At 44.0% G+C, this 17,601-nt stretch overlaps 2 protein-coding genes across 8 annotated transcripts in view; one reads left to right on the forward strand and one right to left on the reverse strand.

Moving 5' to 3' along the window:
• Nucleotides 1–10,383, forward strand: part of JADE1 (jade family PHD finger 1) — a 57,459-nt gene extending 47,076 nt beyond the window's left edge. For all 7 annotated transcript variants that reach the window (XM_032412831.1, XM_032412830.1, XM_032412834.1 and 4 more), the window contains 2 exons: nucleotides 4,760–4,877; nucleotides 8,411–10,383. In XM_032412831.1, coding sequence (XP_032268722.1) covers nucleotides 4,760–4,877; nucleotides 8,411–9,321 — 1,029 coding nt within the window. In that variant the 3' untranslated portion in view covers nucleotides 9,322–10,383. The remainder of the gene's footprint in view (nucleotides 1–4,759; nucleotides 4,878–8,410) is intronic.
• Nucleotides 4,886–17,601, reverse strand: part of SCLT1 (sodium channel and clathrin linker 1) — a 215,143-nt gene continuing 202,427 nt past the window's right edge. Inside the window, exon 21 of the mRNA XM_032412836.1 lies at nucleotides 4,886–7,281. Coding sequence (XP_032268727.1) covers nucleotides 7,276–7,281 — 6 coding nt within the window. The 3' untranslated portion in view covers nucleotides 4,886–7,275. The remainder of the gene's footprint in view (nucleotides 7,282–17,601) is intronic.

Raw genomic sequence — 17,601 nt, forward strand, 5'->3', positions numbered from 1 at the left:
ATATACTGTGCGTGTGTGCTCGTGTGTCCCTGTCCACGCGTGTCCGTGCGGGGGTGGGGCGGGCTCGCCGGCGCATCGGGCTGCCTGATCTGAGGGGCCCCGAGTAATGCTCAGTACACTACTTGAGCCCACGACTGGCTTGTGGACGTAGTGGCTGTTGGCTGCCTGGAGCCTCGGCTGATGGCACTTCCTTCAACTCTTGGCTGCTTTGTGCCCCCCCAGCTCTCCGTTACCTTTGGAGTGCCAGTCTGGACCTCCCTTCCTGCTGCAGGAATAATTAGGAGCGGGCTGTCTTCCCTCCAGGGCCTCCTGTTCCCTGTAGGTAGTTTCTGACTGAGGTTGCTAATTGGGGATGCGTCCTAGAGCACCTTCTGCGTCAACTCCCCTGACTGCCAGCTACGATTAAATTCATTAGTGCACGGGAGCTGGGCCCCAAGCTCTCTGGCCTGAAGCTTCCTGCGCTGAAAGGCACCCAAGTGGCCTGAAACCGTTAACGCATCGCCCCCAAGCACCTCACTTACTAGCAGGGAGTGATTCACCTGCCTGGGAGATGATTTGAAATGAGAGTGTAGGCCAAGAATAGGGATAAATCGGAGGAATATTAAAGCCGAAAGATCCAGCTCTCACAGAGACCTGCGTGGCCCTGCTAAAGATGGCATAGGAGCGGAAGTATTAAGTGATCATTAGAGATCCTTTTAGTATGAGACCCGAGTGCCCGAGGGCCAGCATGTTGTGACACCCCCTCCCTGCCCGGTTCCGATGGATTCCAGATTCAGGCGGAGGCAGGCGGGAGGAGGGTTTGTGAGGCTCTGTGCTGCCGTACCCCCCCTGGTGGTGAGTGTAAAGAAGACCTCGCCTCAACCACATGTATGTGTGGCAGTTTTGTTCAGAGAGGAGAAAGGGATTCAGAAGGATAAACTGGAATCCTGGTGAGAAGCCATTATTCCCAGCCTGACGACCGCTGTACGTGGGGGTGCATGAGCTATGGAGTCAGATAGTCCTCAGGAGGGAGGACGAGAAGTCTAAATGTTTGGACTGTGTTTGTCTCACGATCACCACAGAATAAAAGTGTAGAAAATGCTTGTGGTGTACTAACTCTTTTCTGTACTTCAGTTACTCAGATTAACACGCACTTATAATTAAATTCTAAACATTTTTTTGGAGTCATCACTGTTGGTTTTTAAGTAGAATGATACCAATGATGTACGAGAAACAGGGAATAAATCAGGATTTTTGTGTGTGTGTGGCATTACTTACATTTATTTTATTAAAAGCCTAAGAGATTTTAGGGAATTTAGTGTCAGTTTAAAGTGGGCTTATTATAATGGAAAAACAAAAAGTTTTTCAGAATTTGCCGTGAGGCCCGCGATGGTGGTGGCTTTAAAAACTATTGCAATCTTTGCTGTGCCCCTGAGAGCTGCACGGTGCTTTGTAATTATAGACAGTAAGTATGTCAGGCCAAAGGTTCGTCAGGGCAGGGGTGACCGGAACAAATCATAAATTACGTTGTCTTTCAATTAAGAGTTCTGCTAATAAACACAGTAGTAGTTCATAGCAGGTATGCAGAAGCCGTGAATACACGGGATTATAATCAAGGCTGTGGTCAATCCTAAACTGACAAATGAGTAGCCTTCATTAGAAATGCGAACAACTGATGAACGATAACGTTAATAGCTCTTTCTTGGAAATACACACCTTGGGGCATTCCACACCTGGGTACAGTTCTGGATGGGAAAGTTAGGTGGCAGGAGTGCATTTTAGGAGGGTTTGGGAACCCCCATCTTTAAGAAGACATAATTGCTGATGTGTAGTCCATGGCTAGGTCAAGTTCCCAGGGCCGCCACTTCACTCTGGTGGGATCCGTTTCCCCTAGACGTTGTCTTTTACAAGATGCAGTAAACAGTTCAGCAAGTGAGAACTTACTCAAAGACCTGCCCCCTCTGCACGTGTGGCTAGCTCATCCGAAAGGGCCAGCTCGTGGGAGACTGTCCTACTCACCACTCAGTGGAATGGTCACCACTGAGAATCTGATGGAGGCTACAGTTGTCCCTGAACAAAAGGCATGTTGAGCTCTAGTGTGCGAACAGTGTTTGGGATTCAGGAAAACCCCTTGAGGCCATTCTTGAATTCCTGAGGACAGTGGTTCTCGGAGTGTGGGCTCCAATCAGCAGCAGCAGCAGTACCTGGAAACTTAACAGAAGTGCCAAGTTTTGGACCCCACCTCTGACTCCAGAAGCTGGGACGGGGGGTTAGTGGCCAGCATTCTGTGTTTGAGGGGTCCCACGTGTGTTTGAGAATCACTGCTTTTGGGGAAAGCCTGACTCTGGTTTAGCATGGTGTGAGAGTGCACCCATGAACTTTTTCTGGTAACTCCTTGCTGGCAGCTCAGAGAGGATGAAGCAGGGGAGGACGTTTGGTTGAGCGGCGCACGGGAAGGGCCGAGCAGGGCCTGTTTCCAGGGTCAAGCCCCCAGGCACAGCCGGGGCTGCTGGTGGAAGTTGTCCTGTGAGGAGTGCTTTGTGCATAAAGGAGGGAAGGTTTAGGGCACTCACTAGTCTAAATGTGGTCAGCCGGGCCTGGGTTATTCAGGGGTTGATTTGTCCCAATGAAAATCCACCCTGGCCTTAGCTTTTTGGGGTTACAGGTAGAGGTTTCTCATCAGAGATCACGGGGGGAATAGAAGGAATTTTCCCACCTAGCGGCCATTGTGGGAGCCTTTCCTGGGGATAGTGGTTGAAGCTATCAGAATTAAATTTAAATAGTATGCAAAGTTCAGGTACCCTGGTTTTCCTAGTTTCTGTTTTCATGGATACTTTCAAGTCAGAGAGATCTAAGTATCTTGGCTGTACATCTGACTTGAATAGAGTAATAACCTCATCTGCTCCTAGGAGGTCAGAATTTGTTTCTATTTCCTATTTCCAGAAGTCAGATTCCTTGATGTAAAAACCGTTGGCCAAAAGTTTTTAATCTGCGATACAGATCTAGGTCTTGCCTCTTCCTCTTCCTGAGCTTTCACTTTAAGCCTCCCCCCCCCCCCCCCCCCCCCGTGGAACAATACTTATCAAAGACAATAGCCTGTGAGCCACTTCATCCCCAAATTGGTCCAGATTTTTATAAAGGACATCTTCTTCCTGGCCTGGAGCTCTGAGGCTGTCAGAACAGGCTCTAGCCAGGGTGAATTACACCAAAATAGTATTTAGTCTGAGACAGGGAGAGTGATTTTCTTCTGAATTCTTTAATTCCAAGATTACACACACAAGCGCACACATGTCTATACATCAGGAAGAGCTGTTAGGAGGATCCTAAGTAGTTGGCGAGTTGATGAGGGTCAGCAGAAGCCTGACTGGGTGCTCCTGCGTTAGGCCCGGAAACTCCGCCACGATGCAAATGTGCGAGCCAGCCCCCAGCCCGTTCCTGTCTATGCCTCCTGTCCTCTTGCAGACAAGACAGCCGGGAACACAGGGGAGAAGGGCTGGAACGCTTAGGGTTCAGAAAAGACTGGAAACCTTAGGGGAGGTGCTTGCACAGAAGCCAAAAGTGCAGAGTCCTGTGTGGGGGGCTTGTTGCCATCCTTCCTTACGTAAGAGGTCGGGGACCCTTCAGCTTGTATGGTCGAGGTGGCAGGGAACGGGGTTGCCCGCGCCTCAGGAAACGTTTTGAGGGGAGTGTCGTCATGCCTGGGACGGAGGCCCTGTACTCCCACTGCTGAGCTGTTCCGGGGCTCTGGGTCTTCATCTTGTGGAGAGGTTTAATTGTAGCTCTGGGGTGTTGCATTTGACATTTGTGTTTTCAGGCGCGTGCAATCTAGCCTGGTTTCCCAGTAGGTTTGGGGACTGAGGATTTAAGGGCACTTATTGACTAGTTTGTTTTCGTATCAACTGGTCACAGGTGGCTTTAAAAATGGGCAACAAATTTAGGGGTCGATGAGTTAGTATTGGTTAGTGGGCATATACATGGGGTCCCCAGTGACTGCAGTCAGATACAAGGTGGAGCTCTTAGCACTTGGGTCTTTTTAGTTACTTACAAATGAATGTGGAAGAGGGCAGTGGCGGCTGAGGGGTGGTGATACAGGGAGTTGGACTTGAGATGTTGACAGCACAGCAATGGCGGAGCGAGGAGACTTCCTAGCTTTACATCCTAGAGGAACACATTAGCTACCGGTGAGCTCCACGCATTTCAGATACTGTCCAGTTGACAGAGAAGTTTCCTTGGATTCTTGGTGCCCGTTTGGTCCTCTCGTGGGCTCGGTGCAGGGATAATTTTGGGCGGGGGGTGGGGGAGGGGTGCTCCTCTGATGGCCCTTGACACTGTGCTTCCCTAATTCCATCCTCAGGAGCTGCTTGATAAAGTGGCTTCTGAACTGCTCGAAGGCCTTCCATCATAGAATTCATGGGCAGCGGCTACGGAGGGGTGGTAAGCAGAGTCCTTGGGCAAGAGGTGGCACGTCTGGACTTGGACCCCAGTGGTCTTCTCTGCTGGGATGAGCCTCAGGCTGGGTGTGGTGGAGGAGGCAGGGCTTTCGTTTGAGGTCCCCCTCCCATCTCTCTTCCATGTTGCTGCTGCTTCCATGGAGGGGTGTGTGTGGAATCCTAGTTAGCAGCCCAAAAGTAGTTTAGAGATTAGATAAAATGTTGAAGTACATCTTGATTTCAGATGTCACTCACGGCCTTAGTAGGACACGATCTCGGGTAAAGAAAAAAACACCAAAGTACCATTATGATGTGTTGCTTACTTAGCGTCTTTATTCTCTACGTTCTAGGTTCGGAACCTCACTTACATGGTGACCCGCAGGGAAAAGATTAAGCGGTCTGTGTGCAAAGTCCAGGAACAGATATTCAATCTTTACACTAAGCTCTTGGAGCAAGAAAGAGTTTCAGGTATGCATTAAGCTCTTGTAGGTCAAACAGTAGTGCAGGGGTTTGTAAGCCTTCATGTTCTGGGAAGGAAAAAAATAATAGTTTCTTTAATTTTCTTTTATGTATGCTACAGGAGAAATCTGAGAAGCACAGACTTTCCTATTCAAAGAAAATCTTTGGGCATCTGAAGCATCACGGTATAGGGAAAAGGGCTTTGAATTTGACCTCAAATAGGGGTTGAATCTTATATCCCCTATTTACAGACCCAACACAAGCAAGCCCAGGTTTTCGGAGCCTCCCCCATTTCCTCCTGTGTAACGTGAGGATGATCTCTCAGGCTTCCTACTGGGAGCTCTTGTGAGACTCGAATGAAACAGCAACTTCTCTAGTGTGTTGCAAAGCACTTGATAAATGTAAAGTGTCATGGGGATACCTACAGAGACTTACAGATTATCTAGTCTTTGGATCTACCTCTAACGTGCGGTAAATAAGATATGTTAAGACCGTGTACTTAAGGCACACATCCATGTTGAGATAACATTCACAGTGGACGTTTTGGTGTAGGTGGAAGTGTGGATATTTTTGAGATTCAGCACCAAGTATTTATTTAGTGCCTTCTCTTTTACATTGCTCTGGGCTAGGCAGAGTGAAAAAGGAAACTAAGCTACATACTTCCTCCGTTCTGGAGAGCACATCTGTTACTTGGAGATGGGGTGCACAGTAGGGCAAGTCCTTGAACCTCTGTGGGACTCCGATCTGTAAGAGGGGGCTGGGTTCAGAATCCCGACCTCTCACGGGTCTCTGAGCACCGACATTCTGTGAGTGTGAATCCTGCAGAGCAGGCATCGGGAGGCTCTCAGGGAAGGAGATCCGCTGAGTGGAGCGGCAGGTCTCGGGTCTTCGGGAGCCAGTCTCTGCGGCCCTGCCCTGCCCCGGGCAGCGCGTGCCTTGTGTGGCCACAGAATGCCTCCTTTTCCTGCTTCTGTGGCTTTTTGTCTGTGTAGATGACTGACACATAGAATCAACAGAGAAGTGGTTATAACCTGTTATATTGGAATCCAAATTCTGGTTTACCTAAAACTAACCAGATGTATGGAACTAGACGTCAACTGGTCAGCTGAACAAAGAGAAACAAGCTTTAGGGAGTTTTGAATGATATTCTTGAGGTGTTACATAGTTAATACTAATGGCATTAACTTACTAATGTTACCTTAGGTATTTTCTTCCTGAGAAGAAATATTTTCCAGATGTATCATTAGCTAGAGCTTACAGTTGTAAAACTTAAATTTTTGTAAGTAGGGTTCAGAAGTGAAAGAAAGCAGTTTGATTCAGATTGTTTCAAGTGAACTTTCATTCGTTATTCCTACTTGAGTGCAAATAAACGGACCTGTTTCATCCTTTGCCTTTGTGGCCTCTGTCACCAGCCCACGGGCGAGGCTGCCCGCAGAGCCGCTAGCCCCAGTGCCGCCGCTGAGCGGGGCCGCCAATGCGCGTTGGGCCGTTGGCGGGCTTTCTGTGACTCTTGTGAGGTTGTTCTGTAATGAGTGATTACTCCTAAAAATAAGCTGTAAAGAGCATTTTCATCTGATTTCACTTAAGAGTCATTTTTCATGGATATTGCCGGCAGCTTTTTGCATTTCATAGCTGAGGTTTTTACTTGGGTTAAGTGACTGAGATTCTTCACCAGGTTAGGAAGTGTTTTGCGTAACACAGCTGTAATGAAATCCTGCTCTTCCGGAAAAGGTAAACCCTCCCTCCCCTCTGAGATACGAACCATACTAAGTGTGATGGGTTGAAAGCAACATTAATCTTTCTGCAGGCTGCCACAGGGAATGAAGTGGAAACCCTTTAGGATGCCAACCCCCCCTCCCCCGTTTTTCCAGTTTTAGACTTTCAGTTGTGTTCTTACTCATGCCCCAAGTGGATCTCCTGTCTTGTAAGATAGATGGTTCCAGGTGAGGAGGAGATGGCCACGACTTAGACGTGTCGGTCAGGGTCCGTGGTTTAGACGTCTGTGTGAAGCTGGGAACGGGCAGGGCCGTTCTGCTGGATAAGCTTGTCGTCAGTGGGGACAGTGCTTCCGGGTCATGAGTCCGAGACTTTTCAGAGACATGGACCCCAGGTAGATGGAAATCGGGGTTTAGAAAATGTCAGTCCCTCTTACCTTTGCTTTCCCACAGTAGGTGACTGTGGAAGAGAAATAGAAGTGTGGCGTGAAGGTTGACCGTAAGGTTTGATCCTTGAGAAGGCGGGTGTCCCCGGCCCTGCAGACTGTAGAACTCCCTCCCCTGTGGCGCCCACTGGCACTTTCGTGTTCGGAGCTGCTCGCTCTGCTCTGTTCACGTGTGGTGTCCGTATCTGTGGAGCAGGGAGGTCTCGTCCAGGCTCCTGCCTGGCACAGCCTTGTTTTCCTGGTGGTTTATACCTTATGGGAGACAGAACATGAAAACAGCTCTTTATAGATGTCCTGGAGGCTCTTACAGAAACGTGGTCCTTGTGATAACCTCCAGTGTGTTATGAATTCACTCAGTGTTTTTCACACTGAGGGTTATGGTTCATTAGTTGGTTGTGAGATGAATTCGGTGGGTCACCACCAGCATTAAAGCAAATGACGTGTCAGTGCTACATCACACGGGGACGGCTAATATGGTTCCATGAAACGGGAGCTCTTACTGGGTTACATTGTGAAATTTAGTTATTGTGATTTGCAGCAGAAATGTTCGCAAAACACCATTTTACCTTCTCCTCACGTTGGATGACAGTTCAGTTTAATTCCACAAATAGGCTTTGTATATAATTTTAAAAGATATTTACTATGTGTCAAGAATGATTTTAAACACCTTTCTTTCTCATTTCATGTATTTAGTTATTTATCCTCATGATAGCCCCCCAGGGGTATATGTACTTTGGAGAAAGAAACTCTAAAGATTTTCATTTATTTGTTTATTTGAGAGACACAGCGCAAATGCAAGAGAGCACGCAAGGGGGAGGGGCAGAGGCAGAGAGAGGGAATCTCGAGCGGACTCCGCGCTGACCGTGGAGCCCGACGCAGGGCTCACCACGACCCAGAGATCATGACCCGAGCTGAAAATCAAGAGTCAGATACCAGCCAGGTGCCCCTGGAGAAGGAAACTTTAAAGCCCCAGTTGCTGCCCTTGAGGTGCTCTCAGTCTTGTCGGGGAGGCAGGTGCCTAACCAGGTGCAGGGGCAGAGGCAGTGCTTTTGACCAGGAGGATTCTGCGTGGATTCCTCTTTGAAAATCAGATCACTTATTTTGTTTGAAGGAAAATGGTTTTCTTGGAAAGAGGTCTCATGAAAACTTTGGTGAGCTTCAGCTATTTTAGAAAATAGAGCATATTAAATTGAGCCTGCAGACTGAATGCAGATTCCCAAGGCAGGTAATACTTTTGTATAAATTTTTTTAGACTGGGTGGTTGTATGTAGTCCTGTTGGGTAGGAAGTTTGCATTAATAGGGCCATGCTAAGGACCTAGAATTTTATATTTATGGATCTGCTTCTGTAATTTTTCTCCCTTTGTGGTTGTATGTTCATAGGTGTGCCTTCTTCTTCCTGCTCGTCCTCCTCACTGGAAAACATGCTTTTGTTTAACAGCCCTTCTGTGGGCCCTGATGCTCCCAAGATAGAGGACTTGAAGTGGCATTCTGCGTTCTTCAGGAAGCAAATGGGTACTTCCTTGGTTCACTCGCTGAAAAAGCCCCATAAGCGAGATCCACTGCAGAACAGCACTGGGAGTAGAGGCAAAACCCTCCTGAAGCAGCCGGACCTGTGTGCGAGAAGGGAGGGGATGGTGGTCCCAGAGAGCTTTTTGAGTTTTGAGAAGACCTTTGCAGAAGCACGTCTCCTATCAGCACAACAGAAAAACGGGGTGGTGATGCCAGACCATGGGGACAGAAGAGACCATCGTTTTCATTGTGATCTCAGTAAGGGAGACTTAAAGGACAGACCTTGTAAGCAGAGTCACAAGCCTCTCAGGTCCACAGACGTGTCCCAGAGGCACCTGGACAACACCAGAGCTGCCGCCTCCCCGGGAGCGGGGCAGTCAGCGCCTGGCACGAGGAAGGAGCTAGTGCCCAAGTGCAACGGCTCCCTCGTCAAAGTAAACTATAACCAGACTGCAGTCCAAGTGCCTACAACGCCTGCCAGCCCCGTGAAAAACTGGGGAGGATTCCGGATTCCAAAGAAGGGGGAACGGCAGCAGCAGGGAGAGGCCCACGAGGGCGCCTGCCACCAGCACTCAGACTACCCCTATTTGGGCTTAGGCCGAGTTCCAGCCAAGGAAAGGGCAAAAAACCAATTAAAATCTGACAGTGAGAACGACGGGTATGTCCCTGACGTAGAGATGAGTGACTCAGAGAGTGAGGCATCAGAAAAGAAATGTCTGCACGCCAGCAGCACCATCAGCCGGAGGACAGACATTATCAGGAGAAGCATCTTGGCCTCTTGATGAAACCGAGATGGCGTGGGAGCGCGGCGGGCTTGTCGTGGAGTTGCCAGACCAGAGCTCGGACGTGGGGGATGGGCAGAACCCCGTCACTCCTGAGCTACACAAACACATTTACTTGCAAGTCAGATTGAGTTTTTTTTTTTTCCAGAGTCATTTATAAATCATTGTTGTGAGAAGTGTGTTATCTGCAACTTGTTGAGGAAACACAAGAGTAGATTGTAACCGTCAGACACTAAGACTAGAGGCTGAGTTAAACACTACAATAAGAATGAATGAAGTAAGTCTTTAGAGAGGGCAAGGCTTCCGGAAGCCTCCTGAGTTTGTATTGCCCTCTGTATTCTTCCCAAAGCACAAACTCTTGGTTACCTGAATATGCGGAATCAGATGCAGTTCTTGAGAAACCCTCACGCACCACTTAATAGCCCATAAAACTTACTTTCTAGGACTGTGGCAGATGTTGAAGTCGTATTTATGCTCGGGCCCACAAGGCTGTTTTCTTGCATTGTAGTCCGAGGCAGCAAGCTCTGAAGCTTCCGTAACTCTAGGGAATTCATGTGTAAATCAGAACAGCACACGGGGAAGAGAGCATTTAGAAAAAGGTCAGTACTTGAAGATCTGAAGGGGCAGGGCGGAGCTGCTGCGGCTTGCAGATTTAGGGTCCATGTAGCAAGGTCCCACTGCCTGAAGCACTGGAGTGAGTGTGTTGTGGGTATGGGACTGGTAGAGAGTGAAGCCGTTAGAAAGTTCTGTGAGAAAGGGCAGTTGGTCCCGTTTTTACCAGTCCTCTTGACCTTCCTCCTCCCTAACAACTGCCTTTCGGGCCAGCTTGGGATCTCCCTGGCCTCTGGCAATACCTGGCCATCTGGCTTCCAACAATACTAATGGCTATTCAAGTTCAAGCGATGAACTTCCAGACTCTGGTGACACACTTCCCAGAGCCAACCACTAGTGCATATGTTGGGGAATCTGGGCTTCCAGCATGAACGGATTCCTTAAGAAAAAGGAAAAGCAAAAAAAAAAAAAAAAAGCAAAAAAAAAGCATAATAGGTTATATTTTAAAAATAATAGAAAGGCAATAAGTTGCGATAACCTCTTACCTTTGACCAAGGTTATACGGGAAAGAGACTGAAGTGTAATAGGTTTCCTGGAGTCAGAGTTCTAAGCTCCAATTCGTAACTTGGACTTTCTAATTGCAAATGGCAATAACTAGTAAGTTATCAGCAATAATGAATTTAGCATTAAATTTGAGTACAAATGTTCTGTTTTTTGCACTCACTGTAGTGCGTATGTATTAAGACAGTGGATAGTGTTAAGGTCCTGTTAATTTTCTTTGGAATTCAATGTAGTTGTGAATCAAACTTAAGAGAAGGAAAGTTTAAATAGCAATGAAATTTAGAATTATGGGCACTTGGAACAAGCCCAACTTCCCCTAAATTATCCTTAGTTTGTTAATACCAGTATTCAGATTCCTGATTCATTTATACATCTGTTTCCATGTGGCAGGGACATTCTGATACTTAACGAGTGATGCTTTGAGTTCTGTAGTTACCTTTCAAGTCTTCCAGGTGATTGTCAACAGCAAAAAAGGCTTATTGAATTCCATCTTGCTATGCAAGTTTTATCGGATGATCAAATAGTAGATCTGATGCATCCCCATTGTATGTATGACATTTTCAAACCAAGTCTTAACTTTTCGAATACATTTTAGTAGCTAATTCAGGGGAGGGGAAAGAATGACCCAGGTTTTTAGATTGACTATTTTTGAGCTATGGGGCTCATTTTGAAAGACTGCTGTCCAGATAAGCTGTTGCTACAGATATTAGGAGTTTCTTAATGAATCCAAGGTGTACATTCACTCATAGCATAATTTAAAAATCAGATTTTTTGCATATGAGCAAAAACCTTTTTGCTGGATACAGAAGAAGGTGGACACTTTTTACAGTTACCTTTTGATCACAGCAACAGCTCTGGGTGAGAGTAGAATATATAGAGGGGTAATCTTGTCAAGCCATAGAAAGAAAATCTAAATTTTAGTAAGTATATGACCTCTCACCATTTTAAGAGGTACCAGATTCATTTGCACTATTTAGGAATGCTAGTTTTGTGCAAAAATAATGCCTTACCTGTTTTTTCCCCACATTTAGGTTGAAAAGCTTTCAAACGTTCCAAGTTATGCTGAACCAAAAAAAAAAAAAACAAAACAAAAAAAAATAAAAACCCACACAAAAACAAAACACAAAAATAAAAAGCCCACACTTTTTATTCCTGCTTTGAAATGCAAATGGTATAGAGCACGGTTTCTCTGACAGTGTAATGATAGCTTTGGAAGTTAGTTCACGTCCTGCTGGGACCTCTGTATGAGGCGGCCGTCCGCAGCACCCAACCACCCCACCCACTTGCACTCTCTTCAGGACGAGCCATTCGCTCTGCTTTTTCGTTTCTTTTCTTTGAAGCTTTATCTTTCCTTGTGCATCCTGACCAAGAAATATCTTTGATTATGATCAATGTATTATGTCAAAATGTAGGCTAGTTAAACTTTTGTAAAGTTGCCTGGAATGTCATTTGTTAGGTTATAAACACAAAATCGAAATGAAGGGTTCTATGTGTTGTGTACAAATATCTTAATTATTTTGAAATGGACAAACTTGTCATTACATTTGTAACCTTGTACAGAGGATTTTTCACTATGTGCCTAGCTTGGTGTCCATTCAGCTAAAATTGGAAAAAAAAAAAGGTGCATGAAGAGTTAAAAAAATCAGAAATTAAACAAAGTATATGTAGAGATGACTATTTTATATTACATGGCCCAATCCTGTATTTATTTCTACCCCCTTTTTGAAAGTATTTATAAAACTAGTTGAGGACAGCTGTATTTTTTTGTTGAACTATTTAGTAGAATTTGTGCCTTTTTGTCTGTATGTGAATAAATGCTGTACATTTTGCAATACATTTTTAAGTGTCTTTTGAAATCTGATTTTGCCAAGTATTTAAAGATGTAGATGACATAGCGGTCCTGAGTGGGTGTGTATGTATGTCGACTGTCTCATGGTTTAGGAAGGAGAACTGTAGGGACAGAACAAGATTGTGGAAGAGCACAGATTCACTGGGCTGCTGTCTGGCTCCACTCTGATGGTGAGACACTGGAAAATGATAATGGTTCAATTTTCAGTCTTCCCCACCTGGAGTTCTTTCCAGAATACAATTTTTGATCTGAAAGTAACCTGTTGTTGAGTCTAAGCAACTTAAACTGCAGTTTATCAGCCATGTGACCTTTGCCAAGTCACTCACCCAGCATAAGCCTCCATCTTCCCTTCTGTAAAAAAGGATTACATCCCACCGCCTTTACGGGGGTTATTGTGATATTTCAAGCAAGTTCATAAACATCTAAAGCATGCAGTAGGCATTTAGTAAATGACAGACTGTGAGTAGGAACAAGGCCTTGATTTCTCAACATGTTGACCAGTGAGCCTTCTGAGGCAAGAAATGTTATTCCTGAATGACAGGAAGACTTGAAGATCCTTCAGAAATAATTTTTCAAAGGGTAGTTTCATTAAATGCTGTCTTTTGATCACAGAATTCTGCAACACTAGGACAAAGAAGAGATCTCTGTGTTTCACAAAGGAGGTAGGTCCAAGATTACAACAATAAGCATTGGCAGAACCGGGCCTCGACTCTAGTTCTAATTTCTGGTTTTGTTTTCCTGGCCTGAAACAGTCTTTATTTAACCACTACAGGCAGAAATTAGCATAGCATGAAACACAGCTTCCTTTAAGGTGGGAACAGCAAAGCTGCAAGGGTTTACAGTCTGCATTCTCTTGTAGATTATGAGCCACAACAGGGTGGTGTTACTGTCCCTAATTTATAATTTTTGTAAAATCTTGGCCAGTTTTTTTTTTTAAACCTGAATTGTTCATACATTTGGCTAAAAGCTTGTTTATTTCTCCTTGTTCCTCCTTAGTGACTACTTACTTCCATGTTGCTTGCTCTGAGTAAGACCCCAGAGAGAAATAACTGTGGTTCTTCCTGCAAGGTCTTAAGTTGAATAACCACAATAGTTCCCTGGGTAAGTTAAGTCCCCAGGAGCCCAAGGAAGGGCCTATCATTGGCAGTTCTGCAATATGTGATGGGAAATGTGGCACCAGGGACTCGTGTTCATGTTTTTACTCAGATCACTTAGAAAACAGATTTTACCTTTGAAACATTAGCCATCTGCAGCAAACTTTGCAATTAACTTCAAGGTTGAAATCTTCAATATGATTTCCCTTTAATGCTCAGAACTGCATTAGATGATGTGTTCTAGTCTGGGGTAGAAGAGAAGATTGCCTGGTCATTGAAAAGTATCAACTTGCTTGACTTCAGCTACTGTCTGCTGCGTAGTTTGAGGTCTGTGCCATCCAGCTCTTCCTGAGTTCTCATGGGCTGCTTACTGGGCATTTCCTCCTGGTTGTACGCAGGCGCTGGAGACTGTGGAGCTCGTCCTCTTCCCTGTCCTGCCTTAGAGAATGTCATCCACGCCTGAAACCTGGGAGTCCTCTGTGAGTCCGTCCTTTAACTCCCACAGCCACATGGTGAGCCAGGTCTCTGTATCACACTTCAGTATTTTTCACTATTCTCAATCCCACTACCCCCTGCCGTGTAGTTCAAGCCTCATCATTTCTTGCCTGGATTATAGCAGCAGCCTTTTTCCCTGTTTCCTTGACTCAAGTCTTGCTGAAATTTATACCTCCCTCTCCCCGCCCCCAGTAGCTACAGCCTTGACAATGCAATCTCCGTAGTGAAAACCTGCAATAAAAACGGATTCTGTCATTCCGCTTAGCCTTCGGGGGACCCTTCAGACTTCTGAAGATAATTACAAGGGTTTATCAAATGGCAGACGCTGGTCTGTATTTTATGCATTAATATTTGTTTAATTTGCTTAACCCTCACAATGTGAGGTGGGCACCACTATCTAATTCGCAGATGAGGAAACTGAGGCATAGAAATGGAGTCATTTGCTCAAGGTCAGTTGGTGGAAGAGCTGGGAGTTAATCTCAGCCAGGCTGCAACTGAATTCCCTGGGCTCTACTGCCTCTCAGAATATAAAAATAGTTCACATCAAATAGTTCGTGTGTTCTTGAGTATACTGAGGATTATACATGTGGACTTTAGTTCAATGAATTTCTATAAAGTAAAGCTAATAATGTTGGCTTAAAACATTCTGTTCATGTACCAGTTGAATCACTGGACATAACCTAATGGATAATGAGCAACATGATCGGCTTGTGGTCAGTCCCTGCCTTCTAGGGAGAATGGAATTGGTTTCATTTCATATACATTTATGTAACACACACACACACACACACACACATATTTACAGATAAAATATATGCATATAGGATCCAGGAAAATAACACTGCCATCAGAAACTTAATTCTCCTGATGCCCTAACACACGGTTTGGAAAGTTAAAGAGAATTATTTAAAATTACATAGTTTCTTGATGATGAATCCAGAATTAAGACTAATGTCTTCAGACTTTAGACTGATGCTATGTAAAACCTTCAATATTTTTGTGATATAAAGTACAATAAGTCTGGTTAGTTTTTAGAAATAAGTCGTCACTTCTCAGTCTTTTGGCTAAGATCAAGTGTAGAAATGAATAGATCAAGCAATGCCAAATTAAATAGCAAAGATAAAAGAAAAACATGTGTCATTCCTAATGTATCACTAGTGTATTCCTGATATTCTCACTACTGCTTGGCTTACATATGGCTGTTTGAAATAGTGCATTTATAATTATGGGTTAATTATGGTTATTTTACCCACTAATCTGGCTGATGGTTCTAATTTCAGGATTATTACCAGTGTGATACAATTTCTTTATGAAGCAAATCTTTTTCTCTGGTGTTTCCCTCCCCCATGTAGCAGCCTCAAAGGGCGCTTTCCTTCTTCTCTCGCTAATTATGGCTCTGCTCCAGCTTTCCTGTTTGAATTGTTTGAGCTTCTCTTTTTCAGATTAAATCCCTGTGATCATATCTTTGCCTCAACTAGTCCCAAGTACTTAACTCAAAGTGAGTAAATATACTTCTCAAACATCATGCTTTAAAACACTATGCTTGTTTTGACATAAGAAATTATACAATATTTTATCAACTACTTTATAATTGCTAAACTTATTTATGACTTTTGGATACATATGACACTTTTTGGTGAAATTGTTACCACTCATTCAAGAAATCTGGAAATCTTCAAAAGAGATTGCATTACATAGAAAACTTAGGAAAAGCATCTTCCTACCTAGTGGGATTTGGTAATTTTTTCAAACCTTGAAAAGAAACTGGCCATAACCTAAAAAGTCAAGTAACTTTAGTGGAAAACAGAGATCTAAGCAAAGGAAGTTAGAATAACCTCTTTTGAAGGTTTTCAGATTTCTTTAGGGGGTGGTAACAATTTCACCCAAAAAAAAGTATATTTACCAAAAAATCATAACTATGTTAAATTGTGTTTAACAACTGTAAGGTGGTTGATATCCTATTGTATGATTTCCTGTGTTAAAACAAGCATGGTATTCAACATGATGTTTGAAAGGCATTTTTTTACTTTGAGTACTTAGGACTAGTTGAGGCAAGTTGCTTAACTTTTATAATACCTTATATCTTTGGAAAGGGAAGGATAAAACCTAACCAGCAGGTCTGCTGAATTGTAAGAGGTAATAAATGCAAAATGCCAGCACCTATCTTACATATGACAGGTGCTCAATAAATAGACAGTAGTCATACAGATCAGCATGATCACTGTAGATCCAGGAAAAGATTCCCCAATGCATTCTTTTGGTTACTTGTAGAAACATGATTATAACTTTTCCCATTCTCTTTTATCCCCTATAGTTTATATGAAAGGAGATGCTAGTCTCATATTTTTAATTTTCACAAATCTTAGTGCTAACAGATTTTCTATGCATCACAATTTGCTCTGATTTTTTTAATTCTTTGAAAATAGGATGAAAATATTGAATGAAAATTTCTATGATGCTATATTAAAAGCTTCAAGGGTTTTAAATAAACATAAAAAAACCTCAGTGATTACTAGGCTGCTACATGGATCTACTAAAAAGAAATCTATCTGGGGGCACCCAGGTGGCTCGGTTGGTTGAGTGGCTGACTCTTGATTTTGGCTCAGGTCATAGTCTCAGCCCCGAGTGGGGCTCTGCGCTCAGCATGGAGTCTGCTTCTCTCCCTCTCTCTCAAATAAATAAATAAATCCTAAACAAAGAAATCTGACTACGTTTTCTTCTTAGACAGGATCACTAGATTAGATCTGAAAAGTATGACAGTTGTGGCATAAAGGAACTTGTGCTGGACAGAATGCTGGGTCTTCCTTGATGCTTTTGTGATGGTGAAGCAGCAGTAAATGGGCCAGATTAAAAACGGGCTGAAATGACCAGGCCCCATGGATCCTGATTAATTATCCATTATGGGAGCTGGTGGTTGGTGTGTTCTAAGAGACCAACTGTACTCACATCTGTCAAGGTCTCATCTTTCTCATGCTGATCATGAAAATATGGGTGGTATGTTTACCAGATTGATAGATGGCATCGCTATAAATAAAAAGTTGTCAATGGTACAAGAAACATAGCACTAAAACAAAATAAAGCAGACACGGTCCCTATGCTTATAAGTAAAAAAACTGGATGACAGAATTGGAGCTAAAAGGACCTCAGCAGCACCCTGTAATGACATAATAAAATTTAAAAGGGATGGATGACCAGTCTGGCTTCTGGGGCAAAGATCTGGCTTAGCAACAAAACCTCTGGAAAACACTTTAAGATTTGAGTCAACAATATGCTCAATATCTCCAACAGTGAAATTCAAATTCCAAAAAAGTGAACATGATTTTAAGCTGCATTAATGGAAGTGCACACTCTAGAATAGTAATTTTCTTTTTTCTCATTCCAAATACTAATGAGAAATTATGTGCACATTTCCGTGAATCACTAACTATAGTAAACTCCCAAAGCATGCTTCCCTAAGAGACTATGTCAGACTGTTCTTGGGGTTGGGAAAAGGGGAAGGGTATGTAGTTTGAACCATACCCTTGCCCTGGGGATTCTAATACATCGTCTTCCCCACTCAGGTAGCTACCACTTACTCTCTCCCCACCTCTCTGTCATGATCTAGAACAAGGGAATAGTTTTTTTCACCCTGAATATAATTTTTGGTTTTGGACATAAGACTGATGCATCGTAAGCATACCTGGCGTAAAGCAGGTGCTCACAAGTATTTATTGGATGAATGAAGCAGGA

This window comes from Phoca vitulina, unplaced genomic scaffold (genome assembly GCF_004348235.1).
Source record: "Phoca vitulina isolate PV1807 unplaced genomic scaffold, GSC_HSeal_1.0 scaffold14, whole genome shotgun sequence".
Taxonomy (NCBI): Eukaryota; Metazoa; Chordata; class Mammalia; order Carnivora; family Phocidae; genus Phoca; species Phoca vitulina.